General features: G+C 46.3%; 1 protein-coding gene across 14 annotated transcripts in view; it reads right to left on the bottom strand.

Moving 5' to 3' along the window:
• The window catches only part of ERI3 (ERI1 exoribonuclease family member 3), a 133,793-nt gene extending 122,820 nt beyond the window's left edge, over positions 1-10,973 (bottom strand). For 2 of the 14 annotated variants that reach the window (XM_063608037.1, XM_055093960.1), the window contains exons 1-2: positions 10,062-10,381; positions 8,215-8,290 (exon numbers count right to left, since the gene is read on the bottom strand). In XM_063608037.1, the coding sequence (XP_063464107.1) occupies positions 8,215-8,290; positions 10,062-10,109 (124 nt within the window). In that variant the 5' untranslated portion in view covers positions 10,110-10,381. Of the gene's footprint in view, positions 1-8,214; positions 8,291-10,061 lie in introns of all 14 variants that reach the window. The other 12 variants (XM_063608050.1, XM_057299096.2, XM_055093967.2 and 9 more) reach the window with 12 other exon arrangements.
• Positions 10,974-21,901: the final 10,928 nt, after the last annotated feature.

The raw sequence follows: 21,901 nt of genomic DNA, 5'->3' as shown, positions 1-21,901 counted from the left end.
CACAAATTTGCAGGCTATAAGTCTATAGCTTATAATATCAACTGGGACTTTGAGTATCTAAATGAGGGCCAGAACTCAAAAGAAAGTTTATGATTCTGCCTATTTCTGCAAACTATCTTTCATCAGAGACTAAGATTTATACACATTTATTCTCAGACATCCTTTTCCCTCTCCTAGCAAATTAAAGGTATTAAGTAGCCCATGGCAAGGAGGAAAATGAATGATTCTCTCCTCAATATGAAGGGCCCAGGTCCCCAGTGGGGACAGGGGAGGGGTAAATGGGACTGCCACAGGGCCAGCCCGATTTGGAGAAGCAGGCCTGCGCCAGAGCCCCTGGAGGATGGTCTCTGTGCAGAGTATTTACACAACAGACACCAATGGCTCCTCTGCAGCCATTACTGTCTATCAGGTAAATAACACATGTGCCAAAACACACATTTAATGAGGGAAATAATATGCCTTTATAAAAAGACTCAATCTGTATTTACCTGAGAGACCAAAGAAGCACCAAATCACCAGATTAGAGGAACCACAGAGGAGTCGTTCTGGTGTCTTGGGTAAATAGACATTTTATAGCCTCCATTACTGGAGGGGTGAGCGGAGGGGGTCAACCTTTAACATCCACACACACAGGCCAAGGGAGTCCTCAGGATGGGAAAACAAGAGGAGCCCACTGTGAAACAGGTGGTCTACTCCCACTTCCACCTCCCCAGCCACATGTACTTGGGATCTCTGGGATGGTGTATGTTTATACCACCCCTGGATTCAATTCATTCCATTAAAAGCCAGACTAGGAGGCAGGGATACATCCTAGTAACTCCAAGTTACCTGCAACAGGTTCTGAGTCCAGCTGACTGAAAGCACCTAGGAATACAACAATCATAGCTTCCTCAGTTCTCAGTCCTGGTGTAAGTCCCCAACCCAATCTGACCTGCAGTATCACAAGTGCTCAGGCACCTGAGTCACAGAAACAACAACAAAAAACACAGTAATACCTGTCTGGAACTCAGTCACTGGTTTTGTCTCAAGCAGCTAAAAATAGCCTGGGAAAAAATACAAATAAACTGCATCCCTTCAAAAGTCATAATCTTCAATCTAATGAATATATCCTTACTGCCAGAGCACTCTCTGTGTGAAAAACAAACTGTCAAAGGTGAAAGAAAACCTAAGAGGCAACACAGTCCAACCAGCCAGGGAAAATGAGATTAGAAAGAGAAAAGGACTGCCCAAGGTTCACACTGCAAGAAATAGTAAGAATAGAACCCAGGCTCTCGACTCCAAGGCCAGGGTCTCAGGCTACTGCTCCAACACAAGGAAAAGGCCTCACTAGTCATTTCCCAAGCTATGCAGTCTCACAGAAGAGGCCAAGAGCCTGAGGACTCTGTCTAGTTTGTTGAAGGCTAGAGGTTGAAGACAAAACAAAGCTTGACATGCCCTGGAAGCTCCACATGGTCCCAATGCGGAAAGGAAGCAGGAACTCTAAAACTGAGTCCTCACCTCAACAAAACAGTCTCCTCTTCTCTACACTCAGTCCCTGCCTTGGCCTGTAGCTACAGCTGCTTCTGCTCCAAGGCACAGCTATGGAGAGCTCCCCCAACTCAGAAGCAGCTGCTAATAATCCCAAACTACCAGCAGAGCTAAAATCACTAAAATCTTCAGGAACACCAAATTCTGAGGGCAACATCATAGGTTACAGCAGGCTTGCTCTCCCCTTTAACTGGTCTGTTTCAGCAGCTCCAAGAAACACATAAAAAGAGGCAATTGTTTGTGATTTGCCTGCTGTTTGCTAAACCAGCAGCCATGCCCAGTAGCTTGGGCAAACTCCTTTCAGCGGCCAAAGCTTGAAGACATCTTTTTGCGAAGTCCTGCAAGTCAGTTGCAACCTCATCACACACGAGAAGGGGCAAAGCCTTGCTTCCTAACACACCATAAATAGACTACAGATGGATGGAGGGCAGGGTATGGTAGCATCATCCCTTTAAGCACCTCTCACATTTGTAGACAGCGTCTGATCCCAGAAGAGAGGTACCCAGAACTGTTAAATACTTCCTATACTCCTGGTCCCAAGATGGGGAACTGGTGTAAAAGCAAGGAGTTATATAATCTAGTGTTAAAACACTGGTAATAGACAAACCTAGGTTCAAATCCTGACTCTACTACAAATTATTTGTAATAATAGCTATAATAATAATAATACCTATGTCTTTGGGATTCAATTCAACCGTGCGATGTACAAAAAGTGCTTTGCACAATAGCAAGCGCTCAATAAAAGGGAGCTGTTACTACATGAGAAAGAGAAAAAGCAAACACCCTTTTCTGAAAATCTACTCCAAGCCAGGCATTGTATCGATGATTTACATATTTTATTTAATCCTCCCAAGTATCAAGCAGAATGGGTAAGAATATTCTCATATTACACATGAGGAAACTAAGGGCTCGGAGGTGCTCAGCTCTTTGGGGCCCTGTTCTCTACCACGTGTGATGGCCCACATTTCCCCACATGACTGATTCCCTCCATCCGACAGAGGGCCAACAATGCATATCAACTGCAGTTTTTCTTTTGAGGCAAAGTGTAACTTTAACTAAAAGTAACTCAACCTTAAGCAATAATTAAGTCTATCCAAATCATCCTAACTAGTTTTCATTTTTTTTTATATTTAAAAAGAAAAATTACAGGCCTGAGCACAAGAGCAGAATTAAAAGAACGGCAGCACAAGGAACTCGAAGCCTCTTCTCAAACAAAATTCCAGAGGAGCAAATCTTTCCATCTTAGAGTGGAAACTGGCAGGAGGCAGGGTTATAACCAATTCTTACTCAAGTACCCAAATGTGACGTTTCCTTTTACAAATTTGTGCTTTGGCAAACGCTGCTCCCTATTTTGGAATGCACTTCCATTTTTTGCCAGACAAATTATGACTCCTTCCTTAAAATCCAGCTCAAATCTCCCCCCTTTTGGTGGCTTTCTCTGACACTCCATCATAAAGCTAATTGTTTAAGTATGATCCAGTGGCACAGTTTATTCCTACTTCATAACTTTTATCTCACTATGTTGTAAGATATTAGGTATGTTTCTTCTACTACCAGTAATTTTCAAAGAGTTAAGGAAGAAGGATAGAAGACAGCAGTATAGGTGAATGTGTGCATGTGTTAAAAAAAAAAAAAAGCATGTTTGACGTAATTCTTTGACTTGCTTGTTAGACTAATGCATTTCAAAATTTCAAATAGCATTAAAGAAGAGCATGAGATTGTTTTGTTGTGTGTGTGTGTGTGTGTGTGTGTGTTTTAATCTAAACTGTGCTAAGTCTCAGAGTTTTTAAAGCCTGAGAAACACTGAGCTAGATCCCTAAGGGTAAGGACCACATTTTATTCATTTCTGTATTCCCAGCACCCAGCACAGGACCAGGCACAAAGTAAGCAAGAGTAAATGTTTGCTAAATGAATTAATATGCCCACAGTCATGATGCCAACTGCTCTGGAATTAGAACATGCTAATTAGAACAGAGCAGGGCCTAAGCAGCAAACAAAGCTTCTTCTCTTCCTTTCTTTATCCTTCCTCCTAGCCCACCCCATTCTGTCCTCCCTAGTTAAAAAGAGAGAAAAAGAGTGAAAGAAAGAGTGAGAGACACAGAGAGACAGACATGGAGAGAGAGAATTGCCTTGGTGCCGGAATACCATTAAAAGGATTAATTTAGGGACCAGTGTTTGGACTGTCACATCCAATCACTACCCACAGATCTACAGCTTCCCAAATCAGGCTCATGCAAAGAGGAATCAATTGCAAGGACACAGAGGGTCTGAACAGGCATACTAATGGCCTCCTGAGGTGCCAGCGGCCAGCTCTGACACTCCCATAAATTATCCGCCTTTTGATTTTACCTGTAGCTGTGGGGCACAAGGCACAATTTTGAACACATCAAAGCAATCCCTGGTAACCCAAGGCTCCTCAAGGAATGTCCCCAAAGAGGAAAGCCTAAAAACAATGATCCAAAAGGGAGTCTGCTTCCCAACAGTTCTGGTTCTAGCAATCATTAATTAAAACCCAACAGAACCAAATGGATAATGTGGGACCCAAATCAAACCTAGTAGATCTGGACACGGCATGCATCAGACTGCAGTTCTGCAATGACTATGCACCTCTCACTCAATGAAAGTGAAATCACAGCAATAAACTAACACATTTTCATCTGGATGGCAAATCTGCCCTAGCTTTGACAGTACCTCGCAGCAGGACCTCAGGCAACTCATTTAACCTTTCTAGGCCTCAGTTTCTTCATATGGTATCAAGGACAAGAATGCTGACCACCTGACCCACTTCCCAGAGTGCTGGTGAAAAGTAATTTTAAAAAATTTGAGAGGCACTTTACAAAGATGTAAGGCCACAGGGTGTCAACACTAATAAATGACCCCAGACAGACAGGGAGGAATGCTGGTCACACTTTGGTGAATTTCTATCGAGAAGCTGCTCACTCGATTTGCTTTACTGATGGTGTTGGGATTAAGGTCCACACTGAAAAAAGTTCTGGGATTGTTTTTTGTTGTTTTGTCTTGAGATGGAGTCTCTCACTCTGTCACCCAGGCTGGAGTGCAGTGGCTCGATCTCAGCTCATTGCAACCTCCACCTCCCGGGTTCAAGCAATTATCCTGCCTCAGCCTCCTCAATAGCTGGGACTACAGGTGTGTGTCACCATGCCTGGCTAATTTTTTGTATTTTTGTAGAGATGGGGTTTCACCATGTTGGCCAGGCTGGTCTCAAACTCCTGACCTCCTGACTTCAGGTGATCCACCCGCCTTGACCTCCCAAAGTGTTGGGATTACAGGTGTGAGCCACCACGCCTGGCCAGTTCTGGGATTCTAAATGAACACCCATTGTCCGAAAATTTTCCATTATGAAAAGCAGTGCCTTGCTTTAGTTGTAAATTCCTCCTGTCTGCTGGCTGCCACCACAAGCAGTCTTTTTAGCATATGTTCACAACGACAACTGTGAGGACACAAAAAATACGAAGCCAAAAGCCAAGTCACCCAAATACTGGCTGCTTTTTAAAAACTTATTAATTATATAAAATTTTATTAGTGATAAAAGTTATCAAGACACTGTGCAAAGAGTTTTACATTATTAAATCCTTCAGCCAACTCGATTGTCTCATTATCTCCATTTTACAGATAGCAAAGTGAAGCCCAGAGAGGAAGGCACTTGCCCAAGGTCACATAAACACTGCTATCAGAAACCTACACTAGGGCTTGTAGGATGAAGACCTCCTACAAAGGAAAAGTAGGAAGAAAGGGAAAGCGCAGACATGGGACCCTCAGCTCTAACCTATCCATCAGACGCTCACCAAATACAATACTTTATTTGGTCCCTGTCCTTGACATATACCATCATACCTGAACGAGGAGACATCTCCAAAATGTCTGGAAGAGGCCATCAGTCTTCTACAAGCAAGGAAAGGAGAAACCAAATAGGACATATATAGAATGAGGACAATTTCCTGGAAAGCTTAGGAAAATGGGTCATCCTCTGTGTGTACAGTTCAAGAAGTTCAAATTAATTGACAATAAGCTATGAGCCCTAAGACCAAGACTCCTTCCAGGGCTCCGTTTATTCCATACTTCATTAAAATATAGTTTCCAAAGGATTTTAATCTTTTTTTTTTTTTTGAGACAGAGTCTCGCTCTGTTGCCCAGGCTGGAGTAAAGTGGCACAATCTCGGCTCACTGCAACCTCCACCTCCCAGGTTCAAGCGATTCTCATGCCTCAGCCTCCCAAGTAGCTGGGATTACAGGCACATGCCACCACACCCAGCTAATTTTTATATTTTTAGTAGAAACGGGGTTTCGCCATGTTGGCCAGGCTGGTCTCAAACTCCTGGCCTCAAGTGATCCACCCACCTCGGCCTCCCAAAGTGCTGGGATTATGGGCATGAGCCACCGTGCCCAGCTCTTTCAATTCATTTTATACCATCTTTCCCTTTCTACATCTTTTCCAGTCTGTAAAATAGAAGCCAGTATCTCCAACAAATTCTTTGGTAGACATTCTAGTAGATGGGTAGGACGTTAGTAAAGAGAACCGTTATATATGCAAAGATTCAGTTATACTCTTTCTTTTATTTATAAGAAAAGCATATTTATAGATCAGTTTTGTTGTTTTTGGTTTTTTTGTAGAGTTGGGTCTCAGTATCTTGACCAGGTTGGTCCCAATTTCCTGCCTCAAGCCTCAGCCTCCCAAAGTGCTGAGATTATAGGCACGAGCCATCGTGCCCAGCCATATACTCAATTTTTAAGGACCAAAATAATGCCACAGAAGGGAAAAATAAAATGCTATCCACGTAATTGCCACAGCCTCCTGACTAGTCCTGCTGCTTCCAGTATCGTCTGTCGCCTTCAATCCATTTTTCACAATGAAATTAGAGCAAACTTTTTTTTTTTTTTTTTGAGACAGAGTCTTGCTCTGTCACCCAGGCTGGAGTGCAGTGGTGCCATCTCAGCTCACTGCAACCTCCGCCTTCTGGGTTCAAGCAATTCTCCCGCCTCAGCCTCCCAAGTAGCTGGGATTATAGATGTGCACCACCATGCCCAGCTAATTTTTGTGTTTTTAGTAGAGACAGGGTTTCAACATGTTGGCCAGGCTGGTCTCAAACTCCTGACGTCAAGTGATCTGCCCACCTCAGCTTCCCAAAGTGTTGGGATTACAGGCGTGAGCCACCACGCCGGCCCGCCAACTTTCTAAAACATAAATCTAATGTCAGTCTACTGCTTAAAACCCTTTAATGGCTTCTTACTGTTCTTAAATCTGATCCAGAGGTCAGCAAACTATGTCCCATGGGCCAAATCTAACTGTCACCTTTATTTTATAAATAAAGTTTTACAGGAATACATCCATGCTCTTCCTTTTCATACTGTCTGTGGCTACTTCATGCATAACTGCAGAGTTTAGTAGAGTTGAGAAGTTGTGACAGAGACCCAAAGCCTAAATATTTACTATCTTAGCCATTACAGAAAAAATTTGCAGAGCACTAATCTAATCTTTTTTCTACTCCCTGGTCTAATCCTAAGAGTTTATAAGGCTAAGGCTCTGGCCTCTGCTTAGCTCCTGCTTCATCTCTCCCCATATCCTCCTGTCCCCTGACCACTAAGTACTCTGTTTCAGCCACATTGAACTTTCCCAAATTCAACAAAGCTCTGACACTTGGTCCCTCCTGTCTTCACCTAATTTTTTTTTTTTAATTTTCCGTGTTCTTTGAGGGTTCGTTTAATTCTATGTGAGGAGGTTTACTTCCTCTGAGAGGCCTTCCCTGAGTCTACAAGTCTGGGTTAGAGAGCTTTCTGAGTATTCCCAAAGCCTCTACACTTCCCTTACTATAGCACTCTCAGATCATATCATAACTGGCTTTTTACTATCAGTCTCTCCCATGAATTTGTAAGCTCTATGGTGTCAGGGAAGGTGGCTTTCTTGTTCACCACTACAATCCCAGGAACTAGCACAGTGCCTGGCCCTTAGCTATTGAACAAACAAGCTCGAGTCCCTGGATATCAATCATCCAGAGTATGCCTCTTTAGCTGGTCCCTGATCCTTGTAAAACAGACAGGTTGGAACTAACCACCCACCAAAAGGTGACGTGCAACCTAAATTAAACCAAGATCCCAAAGGCCTTGGTCAAATACATTAGCAAAAGCCAAACGAGAGCCAGGTGTAGTGGCACATGCCTGTAGCTCCAGATACTTGTGGGGAGGAGATCACTTGAACCCAGGAGTTCAAGCCCAGCATGGGCAACCTAGCAAGGTCTCATAGATAGATAGATAGATAGATAGATAGATAGATAGATAGATAGATAAATGTTTAAAGCCAAATGAAGATGTTTCTTCCTATTTTCTTAAGATGTGTATTTCTCAGGATAATGGGCTATTCTGGTTCTATTCAACCATCCTGAACCTAAAGTAGGTGCTCATGAGATGCCCATAAAGCAGTTGTGACAGAACTTGACAGTCTGGATCTCCCACCTCCAACTCTTACCACTTTAGAAACTTTAAGTAAGTTTCTACAGACTTTGAGCATATGTTACCTTATCAGAAGAAGCTACAAAAAAATATGATTCGTTTAGACTTTGGGGATACATGGGAAAAAAAATACAATCTGCATCAGCCCCCACCCCCTACCCTCCAAGCCCAAATACTCAGAAGAAAATAAAGCCAGACTTGACCATGCAACAGGATTCTCACCTCTCCTTACTTCGAAGATGCCAAGACCGGCAGCTGGGGATGCTGAAGGTTCTGTGAGAGCTGGAAAGCCCCAATGCTGTGGATAAATACACATCTCTGCAACAAGTCTATTTCAATACCAAGATCAAATCCCCATGAAGGATACTACACCTCAAACTCTAAACTCAAACTTTGGGATAACTGCTATCTATGTGGAAAGACAGTGCCCCCACAGAGCTTTCAGAAACTATTAGTACTACATTTGTAATGATTTTCATGTTCTCTAGTCATATACTTTTGCTCCTATGGAGGCTCACCTCCTAGAAACACTAAACATTTACCGAGAAAGATAGCTATGAAGTGGTGCCTCTGGGTAGTTTCAGAATCCTAGTCAAGGAGGAAGACACTGGTAAGGCTGACAATATTCAGAACTAAGGAACTAAGGCTGGGCCAGGACTGGGGGAGGGGTTGGTTGCCACAAATCCACAAGCCATACTGCAAATGGCCACATAGACTAGGAAACACTTTCAGGATAGTTCCAAGCCTGCTTCAAGCTCTAAGAAAGTCAAGGTAACTAAATCCCAAGTCAAAACATCAATAGATACCTATCATCCTTTTCAACTAATTCATATCCTCCAAAGGACCAGAAGTTGCAGAGATGCCCCTGTTAGTGATGTCTTTTGCATAAAGAAACACCTAGGGTTGGAACTAATATATTCCTGTCTACCATTCCACACATTTAAGACTTTCTTCTACTCAGATCCCCTGGGAAAAGGCCACTCACCAATTTACCCCACCACAAAGAAAACACTTTTTAAAATGAAAGGGAATAAAAGCACTTTTATTTGGAAATTTCAAGTTGGAAGAAGAGCTCTTAGCCAAGCTCTATGACCTAGCTAGCTGATTATTTACAGGATCTTTGGGCAGGAATTGTTAATGAGCTTTTAATTTGGAGTGCTTAAGTTGCCAAAGTGCTCTGAGCTCCAGTGAAGCACCACAGAATCCATAAAGGAAACCTTATCAATCACTTCCCGGCAGCTCCCTTCCCCCAACCCCCACCTCCTGAGGAAAAGGCAGCCAAGTGGGTTTCTAACCAGGATCACAGACACACATTAGTGGAGTCACACTCCAAGTCCCTGTTTATAAATTGGCTTTTAAATGGTAGGAGATTCAGGTATAATAAACTAAGCTCCAAGCAAGAACCCACTAAAACAAGGCATGCTGTATATGATAAAGTCAGAATAAAGCAGAATTTGATGAAGCCAATTTCTGGGAGAAACTACAATCAAAACTCATTTAGCCACTCACAACCTACTGTAGTTTGAATAGCGTACACTCTTTTAGCCAATAGGATTCATGTTTTGCTGCCCTTCCGCTGGGAGACTGATTAAATGTCTGACAAGAGTAAATACCATTGAAGTGGCCAGAGACCTCTCGCAGACACAACGATGGGCACTATTTGTTGCAAAATCCAGCTCTAAGGACAAAATCCAAACCCCCATTGAGGGGCCCCACATCCAGCATCTTCCAAGTCAACAAGGAGCAGTTATATTTTGCAAGAACTCGCAGTCAAGCCTCAATCCAAGTTCATGCTTTTTTTAAGAAAACACCTGTTGCTGGACCATTTGCAAGACAGGCAAACAGAAAGCTAGCCAGGTTAGGCCCTTATTCACTCCTTCCACCATCACTACTACCACCGCTTCAGATTTACAAAGAGGTAAACTGCTAACCTGGTGTGTGGGCATGTGTTGGGGAGAGGGTCAAGGGAATGTTCTACCTACAATCTCCATGCTCCATTTCTAGACTCTCTGGTCAAACCTTTTTCTTCTCTAGTAATCCCAGTAAGTCAACCCCCTTAATAAACTCACCCATCCTGTCCTGCAAAGCTCTGCCCCGCTCCCCCTCCGCCAGAACATTACTCAGTAGATTAAGTAAGCATCCAGGGTAAGCACATGGGCCAGCACCCCAGGTTGCATAAATTCTGTGCACCGCGACCCTCACCCCGCATGCATTAACCAGGGCCCAATCTTGGCGGGGCCATTCAGCATCACCCACCCCGGGGTGTTGCCCCCAACTCGGGCCCATCCAAGTCCAGGGGAGAGTAAGGGGAGGGGCGGGGGGCCAGGAGACCAGCCCTCCTTCCCAGGGCCGCCCCCGCCCCCCGTCAGCAGCGGGAGAGGCTGTCGCCATGGCAACGCCCCCTCCTCGGGGCCAGCGCGGCAGGCTCCCTCCAGGTGCAGGCCCCGACGTCTCCCTCGGCCTCAGCAAGCGCTCAGGGCAGTTGGCGGCGGCGGGCGCGGCCCGCGCCGACTGCGGCGCCGGCCAGGCAGAGGCAGGGCCAGCTCCGCCCGCTCCCCACCGCCCGTTCCCGGCCGCCTGAACAGCGGCAGCCAGCACCACGAGTCCACAACACACCGACTCACCTCCGCGCACTCTGACCCCGACCGACGCGGCGGACGGGCGGGCGCTCTGGCCAACCGCTGAGCCCGCTGCCGGCCCCTTTGACCAATGGGCTGCAGTCAGGCGGGGCTTCTTCTCCCCAAACGCTCGCTCTCCCGCCGACATGCGCGCTAAGGTATGTCAAGATGGTGACTCCCGGCCGCCGGCCTTATGGGACTTGTAGTTTTGACGTTGCACAAACTCAGAAGAGAAGACGGGGGCGGGGACATCACTTCTGATCTGTGAAAGGAATTTTTTTAAAATGAAACTTTCTATGGCTTACAGCGATCTAACCAGGATCACAGACACACATTAGTGGAGCCCCCCATCTCCGTTTTCCCGCCCTCCAATATACCCGTAAGGTGAATGTGGGCTCACAACGTGACAGAATTCTATTTACATGACTCCTCATGATTCGTTCATTCAACAAGTAATTATTGTCGTCTACTTTCGGATGTGGGCCTGGGGGAGACCTGAGACAAGGAGGGATTAAGCTAAGAGGAAAATGCTTAGATTTGTGAAGGGCCGTCCTAAGGAAGAGGGAACTGGCTTGTTCAGGTCCACTCAGAGGAAACTTCTGTTTAAAAGGTTTCTGGCCTCAGCTGTGAGGAGCTTCCCCAGTCAGTCTCTCCAGTAAGCTGGAGAGACCTGTGTTTCTTCATCCTGGTTATGCCTTTCTGGGTAGTCATGGGTCCCAGGTTATGAGCTGGGAATGATGGCTTTGACAGCTTCCCAATCGGTCAGGACCCCATCCTCTGGGCCCAGCTTCAGTTACCAAGCCCCTCTGTGTGCTGTCTGCATACTTACACTTAGGATGATGTCATTTCTGGGCCCTACCACCTCTGAGAGCGGACCTTACCATAACTGTTTCCACCTGAGCTGAGAGTGCCTGGTAATCCCCATATCAGGGAATGCCTTCCTTAATCCCACCCACGTCATAGGTTAGGTGATTCTGCTGTGGACCTATAGCATTTATCATATTGTCTTATAATTGTCTGTTTCCTTGTTGTCGCTCCCACAGGGTTTTAAGTCGTTTAGGAAAAGCATTTTTTCCATATTGTTCATGTTGTATCAGTAATACACAGCATAGGGCAGGTATAAAGAAGGCCCGCAATAAATGTCTGCGAACAAATGAGGGAATATCCAGCAGCAGGGACAGACTTATCCCGAGGTCAGTAAAGTGGAGGCACTATCCCCCAACTCTTGGAGCTGGAACAGATTCTCCTATTATTACCTAGACATTAACCCCAGTTGGTCAGTCAGTCCATCTGTATTTATAGTGCCTCTCTTAAGTGTCAGGCACTGTTTCTGTTGCTGAGGATTCATTGATGAATAACGACACACCTCTATTCTCAAGGAGCTTTTAAATTGGAGAGGGAAGCTGGGTGTCGTGGCTCACGTCTGTAATTCTAACACTTTGGGAGTCTGAGGCAGGAGGATCCTTTGAGACCAGGAGTTCAAGACCAGCTTGGGCAACATAATGAGATTCTCATCTCCACAAACAAGTTAAAAATTAGGCAGGCATGGTGGCACGTGCTTGTAGTCCCAGGTACTCAGGAGGCTGAGGTGGGAGGATCACTGGAGCCTGGGAGGACAAAGCTGCAGTGAGCCATAATAAATAAATTGGAGAGGGGCTGTAGGAGGAAGAATAGATAATAAAACAAGTAAATATAAAAATAAGACAAGAGGCAGTGAGATAGCTTTGTTATATACTGAGTTATGGCCTGAGAGTAGGGCACAGCCAATCTTCTTGGCTGTAAGAATGAAGTAAATCTATAGTATCTGGATTCAAGGCTTTATGTAATGCCCAGCCCCAACATCCTCTGTGGAGCCTTCCATGGTCCCCTTGACTTCCCCAGAATGTGTTCTTTCCTCCTTGGTGCACTAGGGCTCAACTGTACAGCTTCCAGGACTTCACCACACTGTAAGTTCTTTTTGTACAAAGACCAGGCAAATTGATTCAAATAATAGAACAGTTTAACAGCTCAGTATACACTTGGTATCTTACACTGCCGCCTAACACAGCACTTGGCTTTCTCAAGCCATGGCTCTGTTGTGTGCTATCTGGTTCCCTAGAAAACAGAGCCTGGGCCGGGCACAGTGGCTCATGCCTGTAATCCCAACACTTTGGCAGGCCAAGGTGGAAGGATTGCTTGAGCCCAGGGGTTCATGACCAGACTGGTCAACATAGCAAGATTCCATCTCTATAAAAGAAAAAAAAGGAAACGGAGCCTGAGGCAAAACTTATGTGCTCAAATTTAATTGGGGAGTTCAATCCCAAGGCATCAAGAGTGAGGGGAGCCGGGTATGGTGACGCATGTAGTAGTCCCAGCTACTCAGGAGGCAGAAGACTGAGGCAGGAGGATCGCTTGAAGTCAGGAGTTCAAGGCTAGCCTGGGCAACATGGCAAGACTCCGTGACTTAAATAAATAAATAAAAGAGTGGGGGAGGGGGGAAGTGAAGCAGGGAAGGAGGGAAAGAAAGTACAAGATAGTGTCTTACTGAGAAGTTGGCCAGTGCCTCAAAGAAAATACAACTAGTTGCTCTGTCGTACAAGGTGTGTAGAACCATCCTGTGTGACAGGGAGAAGGAAGGGTTATGTTACCCCACCACTGCCGTAGCCACAGGGGGTGCCAGATTCCACACCTGGAAGCACAGTCATTCATTTGAGACTAGAAACGGTGAGAGGAATCAAAGCCTCTGGTTGGGTCAGATTAGGTCCACTGCAGTCCCGCCACAGTGGGCACATTGGAGGCTGTGTCAAAACCTAGCCGTCATCCCAAGGGAAACAAAGACAACCAGAGGTGTTAGTAAATGAGGTGGGAGTGGCAGTTGAGCTGTGCAATAAACAAGTGGCCAATGGCCAGAGTTGGGGATGCAGATGAGGCAAGGGCAAGTGAATTTGGGGAGGCAGATGAATTGAGTTCAATACACAGACACACAGACACCCTAGCTGCTGGATTGAGTGACTGAGCTAAAGTGAACACTGAGAGCAAGAACAAAAGAGAGGACCAAGTTAAGCCTTTTTTTTTTTTTTTTTTTTTTCTTTTTGAGATGGAGTTTCACTCTTGTTGCCCAGGCTGTAGTGCAATGGCGCAATTTCAACTCACCGCAACCTCCGCCTCCTGGGTTCAAGCAATTCTCCTGCTTCAGCCTCCCGAGTAGCTGGGATTACAGGCATGCACCACCAGGCCTGGCTAATTTTTGTATTTTTAGTAGAGACAGGGTTTCTCCATGTTGGTCAGGTTGGTCTCAAACTATCGATCTCAGGTGATCCACCCGCCTTGGCCTCCCAAAGTGCTGGGATTACAGGCATGAGCCACCACGCCTGGTCAGTTAGGTCTTCTTATACCCTGTCAAACCACCAGGAAATGCAGCAAGGTGGTCATCAAAGCTAGGACCTTAACCAGCTGTCAAAGCACAGAGAGTGCAGGACCCAAGGATAATACATGGCAGCCCGCAAACCTTGGCACAGCTGAGAGAACCCAGACTGGGTCTGAAACCGTTTTATGTGGCAACTGGAAGACCTGCTACTGCTGTCGTAGTCCCTGTAAGCTATATAAAACAGCATAGGAGGGTGGGCTCAGAGAGAACCTGTTCAGGTTTGAGTCCTGGCTCCATCCGTGACCTTAGGCAAGTCACATACCTCTCTGAAGTTCAGTTTCTTCATCTCTAGAATGTAGATAATACTTGTATCTACTTGTTATTGGAATTAAATATACAACTGCTTAGCACTATCTAGAATAAAGAGTTCAGTAAACAGTGGCTATTACTATTATTCTCACCCTTCCCCTACCCCTTTCTCCTGCCCCTCTTCCCACCATGACCACCACCACCTCACCTCCTCTTCTCCCCAACCCAACCCCCTAGCAGTCTTCTGCCACTCCGGGAGGAGTCAGGGCTGGATCTGGCCATGCCGCCTTCTTCCTGCTTTTCCCCAGAGCTGTTCCCCAAGAGCCTGAGCCATTCATCTCCCTGGTGACCTGAATCTGAACTAAGAGATGGATGTGGGGTGGCAGAGGCCAGGGTGGTAATGTGCTCCCTTATCTCCGTGCCCCTCACTAGGGCCTAGTTAATTTTCCCTTTGATTTTAATATAGATTTATTGAAAGTTTCAGTTATCAAAACAAACTGCAGCAGCAAATTGGTGTTCTTTGCAGGCCTACAAGTGCCTATAAAGCTGCCATGCTTGGGAACGAATGGCGCTCTCCGGGAGGTCAGTCATGGCAACAGGAAGTCCCTGGGGACACACACACTGCAGTTTAATATTTTTCTTATTAGCCTTTTTCTTCTTGGCTATCTAAGCCTCCCCTTTAAATCGGAAATCAAATGGAGCCACCTGCCCAGGGAGGTTCTCTTCCTTAGGCTGTGACACTCTCTGCCTACTCTCTGTCCCCTCTCTAGTCCCAGTGTCCTTACCTCAAATCCTGTGACTCCACCCTGATTTGCCCCCGGGCCCAGAAAGAGTCATGATTCACATGCCCCAGAGGTGTGGCTCACAAATGTCATGAATCCCACAGCTTTGTCCCAACTGTACAAAGTCAGCTTGGGCTATCCAGCCACTAGTCAGAGGCAAAGCAGCCCTAGAAAAGATTGGGGCCCCAGATTTCTTCCATATCTTGTGCTCAGAAGGGAGGAAAAAGCAAAGTTTGAAAGCAAAGCAGTTGCTTTCAAAGAGGCAGACGATCCTGCCAGGATGTATTGAACTCAACGGAAGTAAAAAGGAGATGGTGATCCTAGAGAGTGTGCAAGCTCTCCTTCCAGCCCAACAATTTTCCAATTTCATTCTCGTAGTCCCATGCTACTCCCAATATGGCTCCCCCTCCTCTCAATCGCAGCTTGATTTTTGAGGCTCCTCTCTCTGGCCCCAATTTGCCTAAGGACCAGCCAGCACTCTCTAGTGCCCCAGGGGCTCCCGTAGCTAGAACCATTCACTGCCACTTCTAGGATCTGAATCAGTCCTGTCCCGGCGGAGGGTCTCCATGCCTGGTAATCTCTTTTTTTTTTTTTTTTTTTTTTTTTTTTGAGACAGGGTCTCACTCTGTCACCTAGGCTAGAGGGCAGTGGCTAAATCACGGCCCACTCCCAGGCTCAAGCACTCTTTCAACCTCAGGCTCTCGAGTAGCTGGGACTATGGGTTTGTGCAACTTCGCCTGGCTACTTTTTGTTTGTTTGTTTGTGTTTTTTTGTAGAGACAGGGTTTTACCATGTTGCCCAGGCTAGTCTCAAACTCCTAGGCTCAAGTGAACTTCCTGCCTCAGCCTCCCAAAATGCTGGTATTATAGGCATGAACCACCCCACCCGACCCACACCTGGTAATCCTGAGGGCACCGTTATCCTTTCTGGGTCTGATATGCAGCTGCATCACGTTTGTGAGCCGCATCCCAATTCCCAATGTCCTCGCCTCGTTCTTAAACATTCCCTGCTAGGCCGGGTGCAGTGGCTCACACCTGTAATCCCAGCACTTTGGGAGGCCGAGGTGGGTGGATCACGAGGTCAGGAGTTCAAGACCAGCCTGGCCAGTATGGTGAAACCCTGTCTCTACTAAAAATACAAAAATTAGCCCAGTGTGGTGGCACACGACTGTAGTCCCAGCTACTCGGGAGGCTGAGACAGGAGAATTGCTTGAACCTGGGAGGCGGAGGTTGCAGTGAGCCGAGACCACGCTATTGCACTCCAGCCTGGCGACAGAGCAAGACTCTGTCTCAAAAAAAAAAAAAAAATCCCTGCTGGTAGCAAAGGCTACTACTGCCCTTCCTCAGAACTCAGACTATGACTTAAGGGTCTGGACAACTATAGCTGTGCGCCAGAATGGTGGAAGATGCTGAGGTTTGGACCCAGACAGTGCAGGATTTGAATCCTGGCTCTGACACTTACTGACTGACTCTGTGACTTGGGAAATCTCTTTGTGGTTTCATTGCACCTTCTGCTTACATCTACTCTTGTCTGGGGAGCACAGTAATAAAGTGATTTGCCTCGTGTCTCTCTCCTACAATATTCTGAGATCCTCAAGGAACAGGACTGTGTCTTATCTTTATATTCCATGTGCATATAGTTGATGAATAACTGAAGACAGCTTCTCTGAGCCTGTTTCCTCAACTGTAAAATAGAGATAATGCCTATATCACCAATATAGTGAAGAAAGTGCCCACCCAGCATAAGGTAGGTACTTAGTGAGTAAAGTTTCCTTCATCAATTTTCCTTAGAGTTTCGTTGTCAACCACGAACACTCCTACTTTTCTCCTGTTCCCACCTCAGCTTCAAGTTCAGCTCTCTCTTGTTGTCTACTAGGGCTTTCGCATCACTGATCAGAGGTCAGCATTCACCCGGGTCCCTTTGGAGTGGTGCTGACTTCTCTCCTCCAGGCCAGGCTCCCTTTATCTTTCCAAACCCACTCAGAAACTGCTGCCTCCTGGTGGCTCTGTTTCTAGTCAAAAGTCAGATTCCCTAGACTGCCTTGTAGTTCATCTGTAGCAATGCAGATATTCTCAGGCCAATAGTCTATACTGGCTCATAGTACAAATGTGTTTACATTTACATTCATTCATATACCAGTCTTGCTAATTGTAGGCATCCACCTGTTCCTATAAAAATACCAATCCGGGACCAGGCGCAGTGGCTCATGCCTGTAACACCAGCACTTTGGGAGGCTGAGGTGGGCGGATCACCTGAGGCCGGGAGCTCAAGACCAGCCTGACCAACATGGAAAAACCCCATCTGTACTAAAAATACAAAATTAGCTGGGCATGGTGGTGCATGCCTGTAATCCCAGCTACTCAGGAGGCTGAGGCAGGAGAATCGCTTGAACAGGGGAGGCGGAGATTGCGGTGAGACGAGACTGTGCCATTGCACTCCAGCCTAGGCAACAGGAGCAAAACTCCATCTCAAAAAAAAAGAAAAAAAAAAAAAAAAACAATCCCTAGCAGTGCTCCTCCCAAATTCTCAATTGTACCCATCAACTCAAGGTACTGTGCTCCACTGGTTTCTACCACTAGGTGCGTTGTGGATGCTGTCCTTGAAGTTTCTGCTTAATGGGCCCAATTCTTCTGGTACCACGACAGCATGAGAACATGGCACTCTCCTTCAAAGAAGACAACTCCCTCCACATTACAGGTAGGAAGATGTGGAGCCCCACAGCAGGGTTGTTCGAGCTCTTCATTCTTTCAGAGACAGCTGTTTCCACATATTCTAACAGCCCTTTTTCTTCTCACGGTGCACCTCTACTACCACCAGAGTTGCCAAGGTAGGATGAGTTTATTTAGAGCCGCCATGCTGAACCAGAGGCGTGATCTCTTTTCAACCTTTAATCCTGTGGAAACTGGCTCACTCTGCCAGTCTCTACCCTCCTCTATCATTAAGTCACTCGCTGGAGCTCTGCTGTCCTTCCAGCAATTTGGTGTCCATTGGTTTAACCACATACCCTTACTCTAATTGTGCTGGTATATACCTGATCCAGTTATGGGCTTGGTTCAAATTTACTTGCTTTGCTCTGAGAGGCTTTTCAGCCCCCATACAAATTAGTGCATTGAAATAGATATTTGGGTCGGACAATGTTACTTCCCTTCCCACACCGGATGTAGCCAAGTATTGGCTGCAAACCTACTAGGACTCCATTATACTACATGCTTCCCCTAGGATTTAGTGAATAAGCTGCTTTTACTGCCAGCCACCTTTCCCTGCCTTCCCAGACTAGCAGGGCCTGTTCATTATACTGGACTCTTTGTGGTTTCATAGGTCCTCCTTCCTGGTCCTGATTTGGCAGTCAGATCCTCTATCCTCATGCTTCAGCCTCTGCTTCCAACCTCATTTTCTAGTCATTCTTTTAACTCATCTTCTCTTCCAGGCCCAAGGGACAAATTACTACTCGTCAGGGTGCTTTGCACTTTTCAGCCTCCAAGCCTTTGCTAGCATTGTTCTCTCAAAGGGGGTGCCTACCCCATTCCTATCTCCACCTGTTGAACTCCTGGAGAATGATGCCCTGCTCCAAGAAGCATTTGCTTAGTGGCAGTTCCTTCCCATCTTCTGAGTGCCCCAAGCCCTTCCTGCATCTTCTGCCCTGAACAGCACTCTGTAATCCACAGGGCAGGGGCTTGCTGAGCAATCTTAATGTCTAACCAGTGTCTGACCACAGCCCCAAGACCTGAGAGTTCTAGAGGGCTTTTAGGAAGGCATCTGAAGCCTTCAGAGCATCTCTTCTAGCAACCCCAGCAGAGTCCTAAGACCTTGAACCCATTCTTTTCCAAGTATATACTTTTTCAATATTCAACAAACATTCTTTGAATACATATGTTGTGCTATGTTCCATGAAAAAGCACAAGACAGGAACATGAACAAGAGACACAGTCCCCGCCCTCATAGAGCTTACATTTGAATGAAGGAGACATACTGGTAAAGAAATAATTGTCATTCAGAGTGACAACTGTGATTATAGGCAGCACTTGCAATAGGGATTTAAAGATGAGGCATCCCTTACAGCCTGGAAAGCCCTCCTAGAACAAGTGACATTTAAGTCAAGTCTTAAATGTTGAGTAGGAATTTCTTAGACTGAGAAGGGATTGAAGAGGGGAGAGCATTCCAGGTGAAGAGAATAACGTGAGCAAAGGCACTAAGCAAAGAAATGGCCCACGTGAAGATGGAAAGAAAGTTAGTAGGACTGGAACAGAACGTGTGCAAGGGGAGTGACGAAAGAGGAATTTGAAGACATAGGCAAGAGTTAGATCCTGCATAGTCTTCTGAGAGTTCTTAAGGTGTTTGGACTTGGTCTTGAGGGTAATAGAGAGCCACTACTGGAGCTTCTGTGTTAGGGCAGTGCTTCTCAAACTTTAATGTGCATTCCAATCACCTGGGCATCTTGTTAAAATGTAAATTGTGATTATGTGGGTCAGGAAAAGGCCTTGACTCTGCATTTCTAACAAGTTTCCTGGGGAGGCTTGTGCTGCTGCTCTTCAGACCACACCTTGAGTAGCAAGGTTTTGAGGGCACAATCATCCTACTTTAGTAGTGCTATCTCTCTGGCCTACCTTCCCCACCTTCCCACCTTCCCACCTCCCCTAAACATGTCCACTCACATCAGTAGGCACAGAGCATTTTTCTTTCTGCTGAGTCTGGTTTAAGACTACTGTGACTCTTACTTTTTTTTTTAGCATCTATATTTTAGAAGCCGTTTATTAAATATTTGTTCCATATCCAGCGAGGTATCAGGTAAGGGGTAAGGGTGGGGGGCTGGGGGAAGATAAAAAGCAAGACATTTTCCTGCCCAAAAGTGTTTGGTGTCATCTCCATCTCTGAAGGGGCAGCTTTTCCTGAGCTGCCCTCTGCCAGACCTGTCATAAACATGCTAAATGAGGCCTGTCTCAGCAGTGCTCCCTGGGGTCCCACCGCTTCTGCAGCCCCATCCAGAGATGAGCCTGTTTATCCCTAACTATTGTCTCTGACCTCTAAATCAATTCCCTATCTGATACAAAACCTCAGTCCTCCCCTACCCTTCTCCCAATTCCAAGCTAGGTCAATTTGTAAAACCAGAGGCAGTGAACGATGACAGTGGTTACGCGTACGGGCTCTGAAATCAGACTGCTTGGGCTCATAGCCCAAGTCCACTACTTATTAGCTGAGTGAACTTGGGCAAGTGGCTTAACTTCTCTAAGCTTCAGTCTTCTCATCTGTAAATTGGGGACAGTACTTTGGCCTGTACCATGGGGCTGTGGTGATGATCAGATACAACAATGCATATAAAGCACAGCCTTTGAAACACGCAGGAAACACCCAATCAGTGTTATCTGTTGTTTTCATAGATACGAAAAGCTATGTGCATGGAAGCTTATCAAAGCTCTTTGAAAGCCTGTATCTGTAAAAGTCACTGTTGTCCATTATACACCTGTGGCTTTTCCTACTTGTATCATCCCCTCCCTGATGCTGGGGAGGCAGAATACAGCCGGAGATGTTCATCCCAGAAAAAAGGCCTGCTGGATGAGGCAGCCTTCAGAAAGCTCTTATGGGACAAGAGGTTTCAGCTCCCAAAGCTGAGGCTCAGTGTTGGAGGGGGGATGCTTTGCAGATCCCCTCCCACCTCAACCCCATCCCCATAGTGTCCCCTCAGTCCAGGGTCACCCAGGCTGCCCTCCTTCCAGCTGCAGTGAGAGGCAGCTTCAATCATTCATCTTAATGTCTCTATTAAGCAGGGTTATGACCAGGACGAGACAAGAAACAAGGTCTTTTAGTGTAAAAACACAGCTCCAGGGCTTGGTCCCAGGGAACTCCTTCTTAGCACTGCTGCTGCTCCTGGGCTACTGCTGCTGGGGGGCCACTGAAGTTCCAGATTGGGCAGGAAGATTCTGCTCTGAGTTCTCTCTCTTCTCTCTTCCCTTGAGCCTCCTAAGGGCCTGCCCAAAGCTTCCATTTCCAACAGGAAAAGCAATGACTTGGCATTTGGAGGCAGCCATGAGACCTCCAGGCTGTCTTTGTGTTAGGCCTGTACCCTGACGAGGGATCACTGTCCTCATCATCATCTCACCACTCACCAGCAACGTGGAGGTAGCTGCAGCCTTAGCCACTGGGCCCTGGGCAAAATAGGCCCTCACCTGGAGTCTGGGCTCAGAGCCTAGGGATAATAAGAGTATTTCTGATTATAGAAAGACCCAAGGAGGAATCCTAACAAGACTGCACCACAAGTCCTTGTCACTCATATTAGAGAAGGTTTAGGAACCATCAGTGGACTAAGCATGTTCTCAGACCAAGACCTGGGCTCCATGGTAGTAGCTGTCAGCTCAAGGAGTCCAGTGTTTACCGACTCTCACCTACACTCATGCATGGACAGCAGCAGGTTAGCCCACTCACCTGGAGAAATGGGCTGAGGCTCCTGGAGAACCAGAATTAAAAGGCAACTACCGAGAATCCATTTGGAAGGACTCAGTGGGAGCTGTGTGTACAGGCTTACCCTTCAGAGGCATGCAGAGGGTTCCCAGGTAACTGCTCCCAAGTGTTAGTAACATCGCCGTTAAAACACGAGTCCTTTAACTGTAGAACCCACAGAGGTGAAGGTACAAAAGAGAGAGGCAGGTCACCCAACACAGTTTGCTGACTGCAGTCCTGCTAATCCTCAGGTCACCAACTGCTATTTCCCACAGTGCTGCTGCTGTCTCACTGGTCCTCGTTTCTCTTTCTGTATCAAGACTTATCCTAACCATAACCTCCTCCCTGAGGTGGGCTGGCATAGAGGTAAACTTCAAGCCAGGGATCCAGGCAAACCTGGGCTCACTTCGTGATTCTTCCTC

This window comes from Pan paniscus, chromosome 1 (genome assembly GCF_029289425.2).
Source record: "Pan paniscus chromosome 1, NHGRI_mPanPan1-v2.0_pri, whole genome shotgun sequence".
NCBI lineage: Eukaryota > Metazoa > Chordata > Mammalia > Primates > Hominidae > Pan > Pan paniscus.
This window is presented reverse-complemented; position numbering and strand designations above follow the sequence as displayed.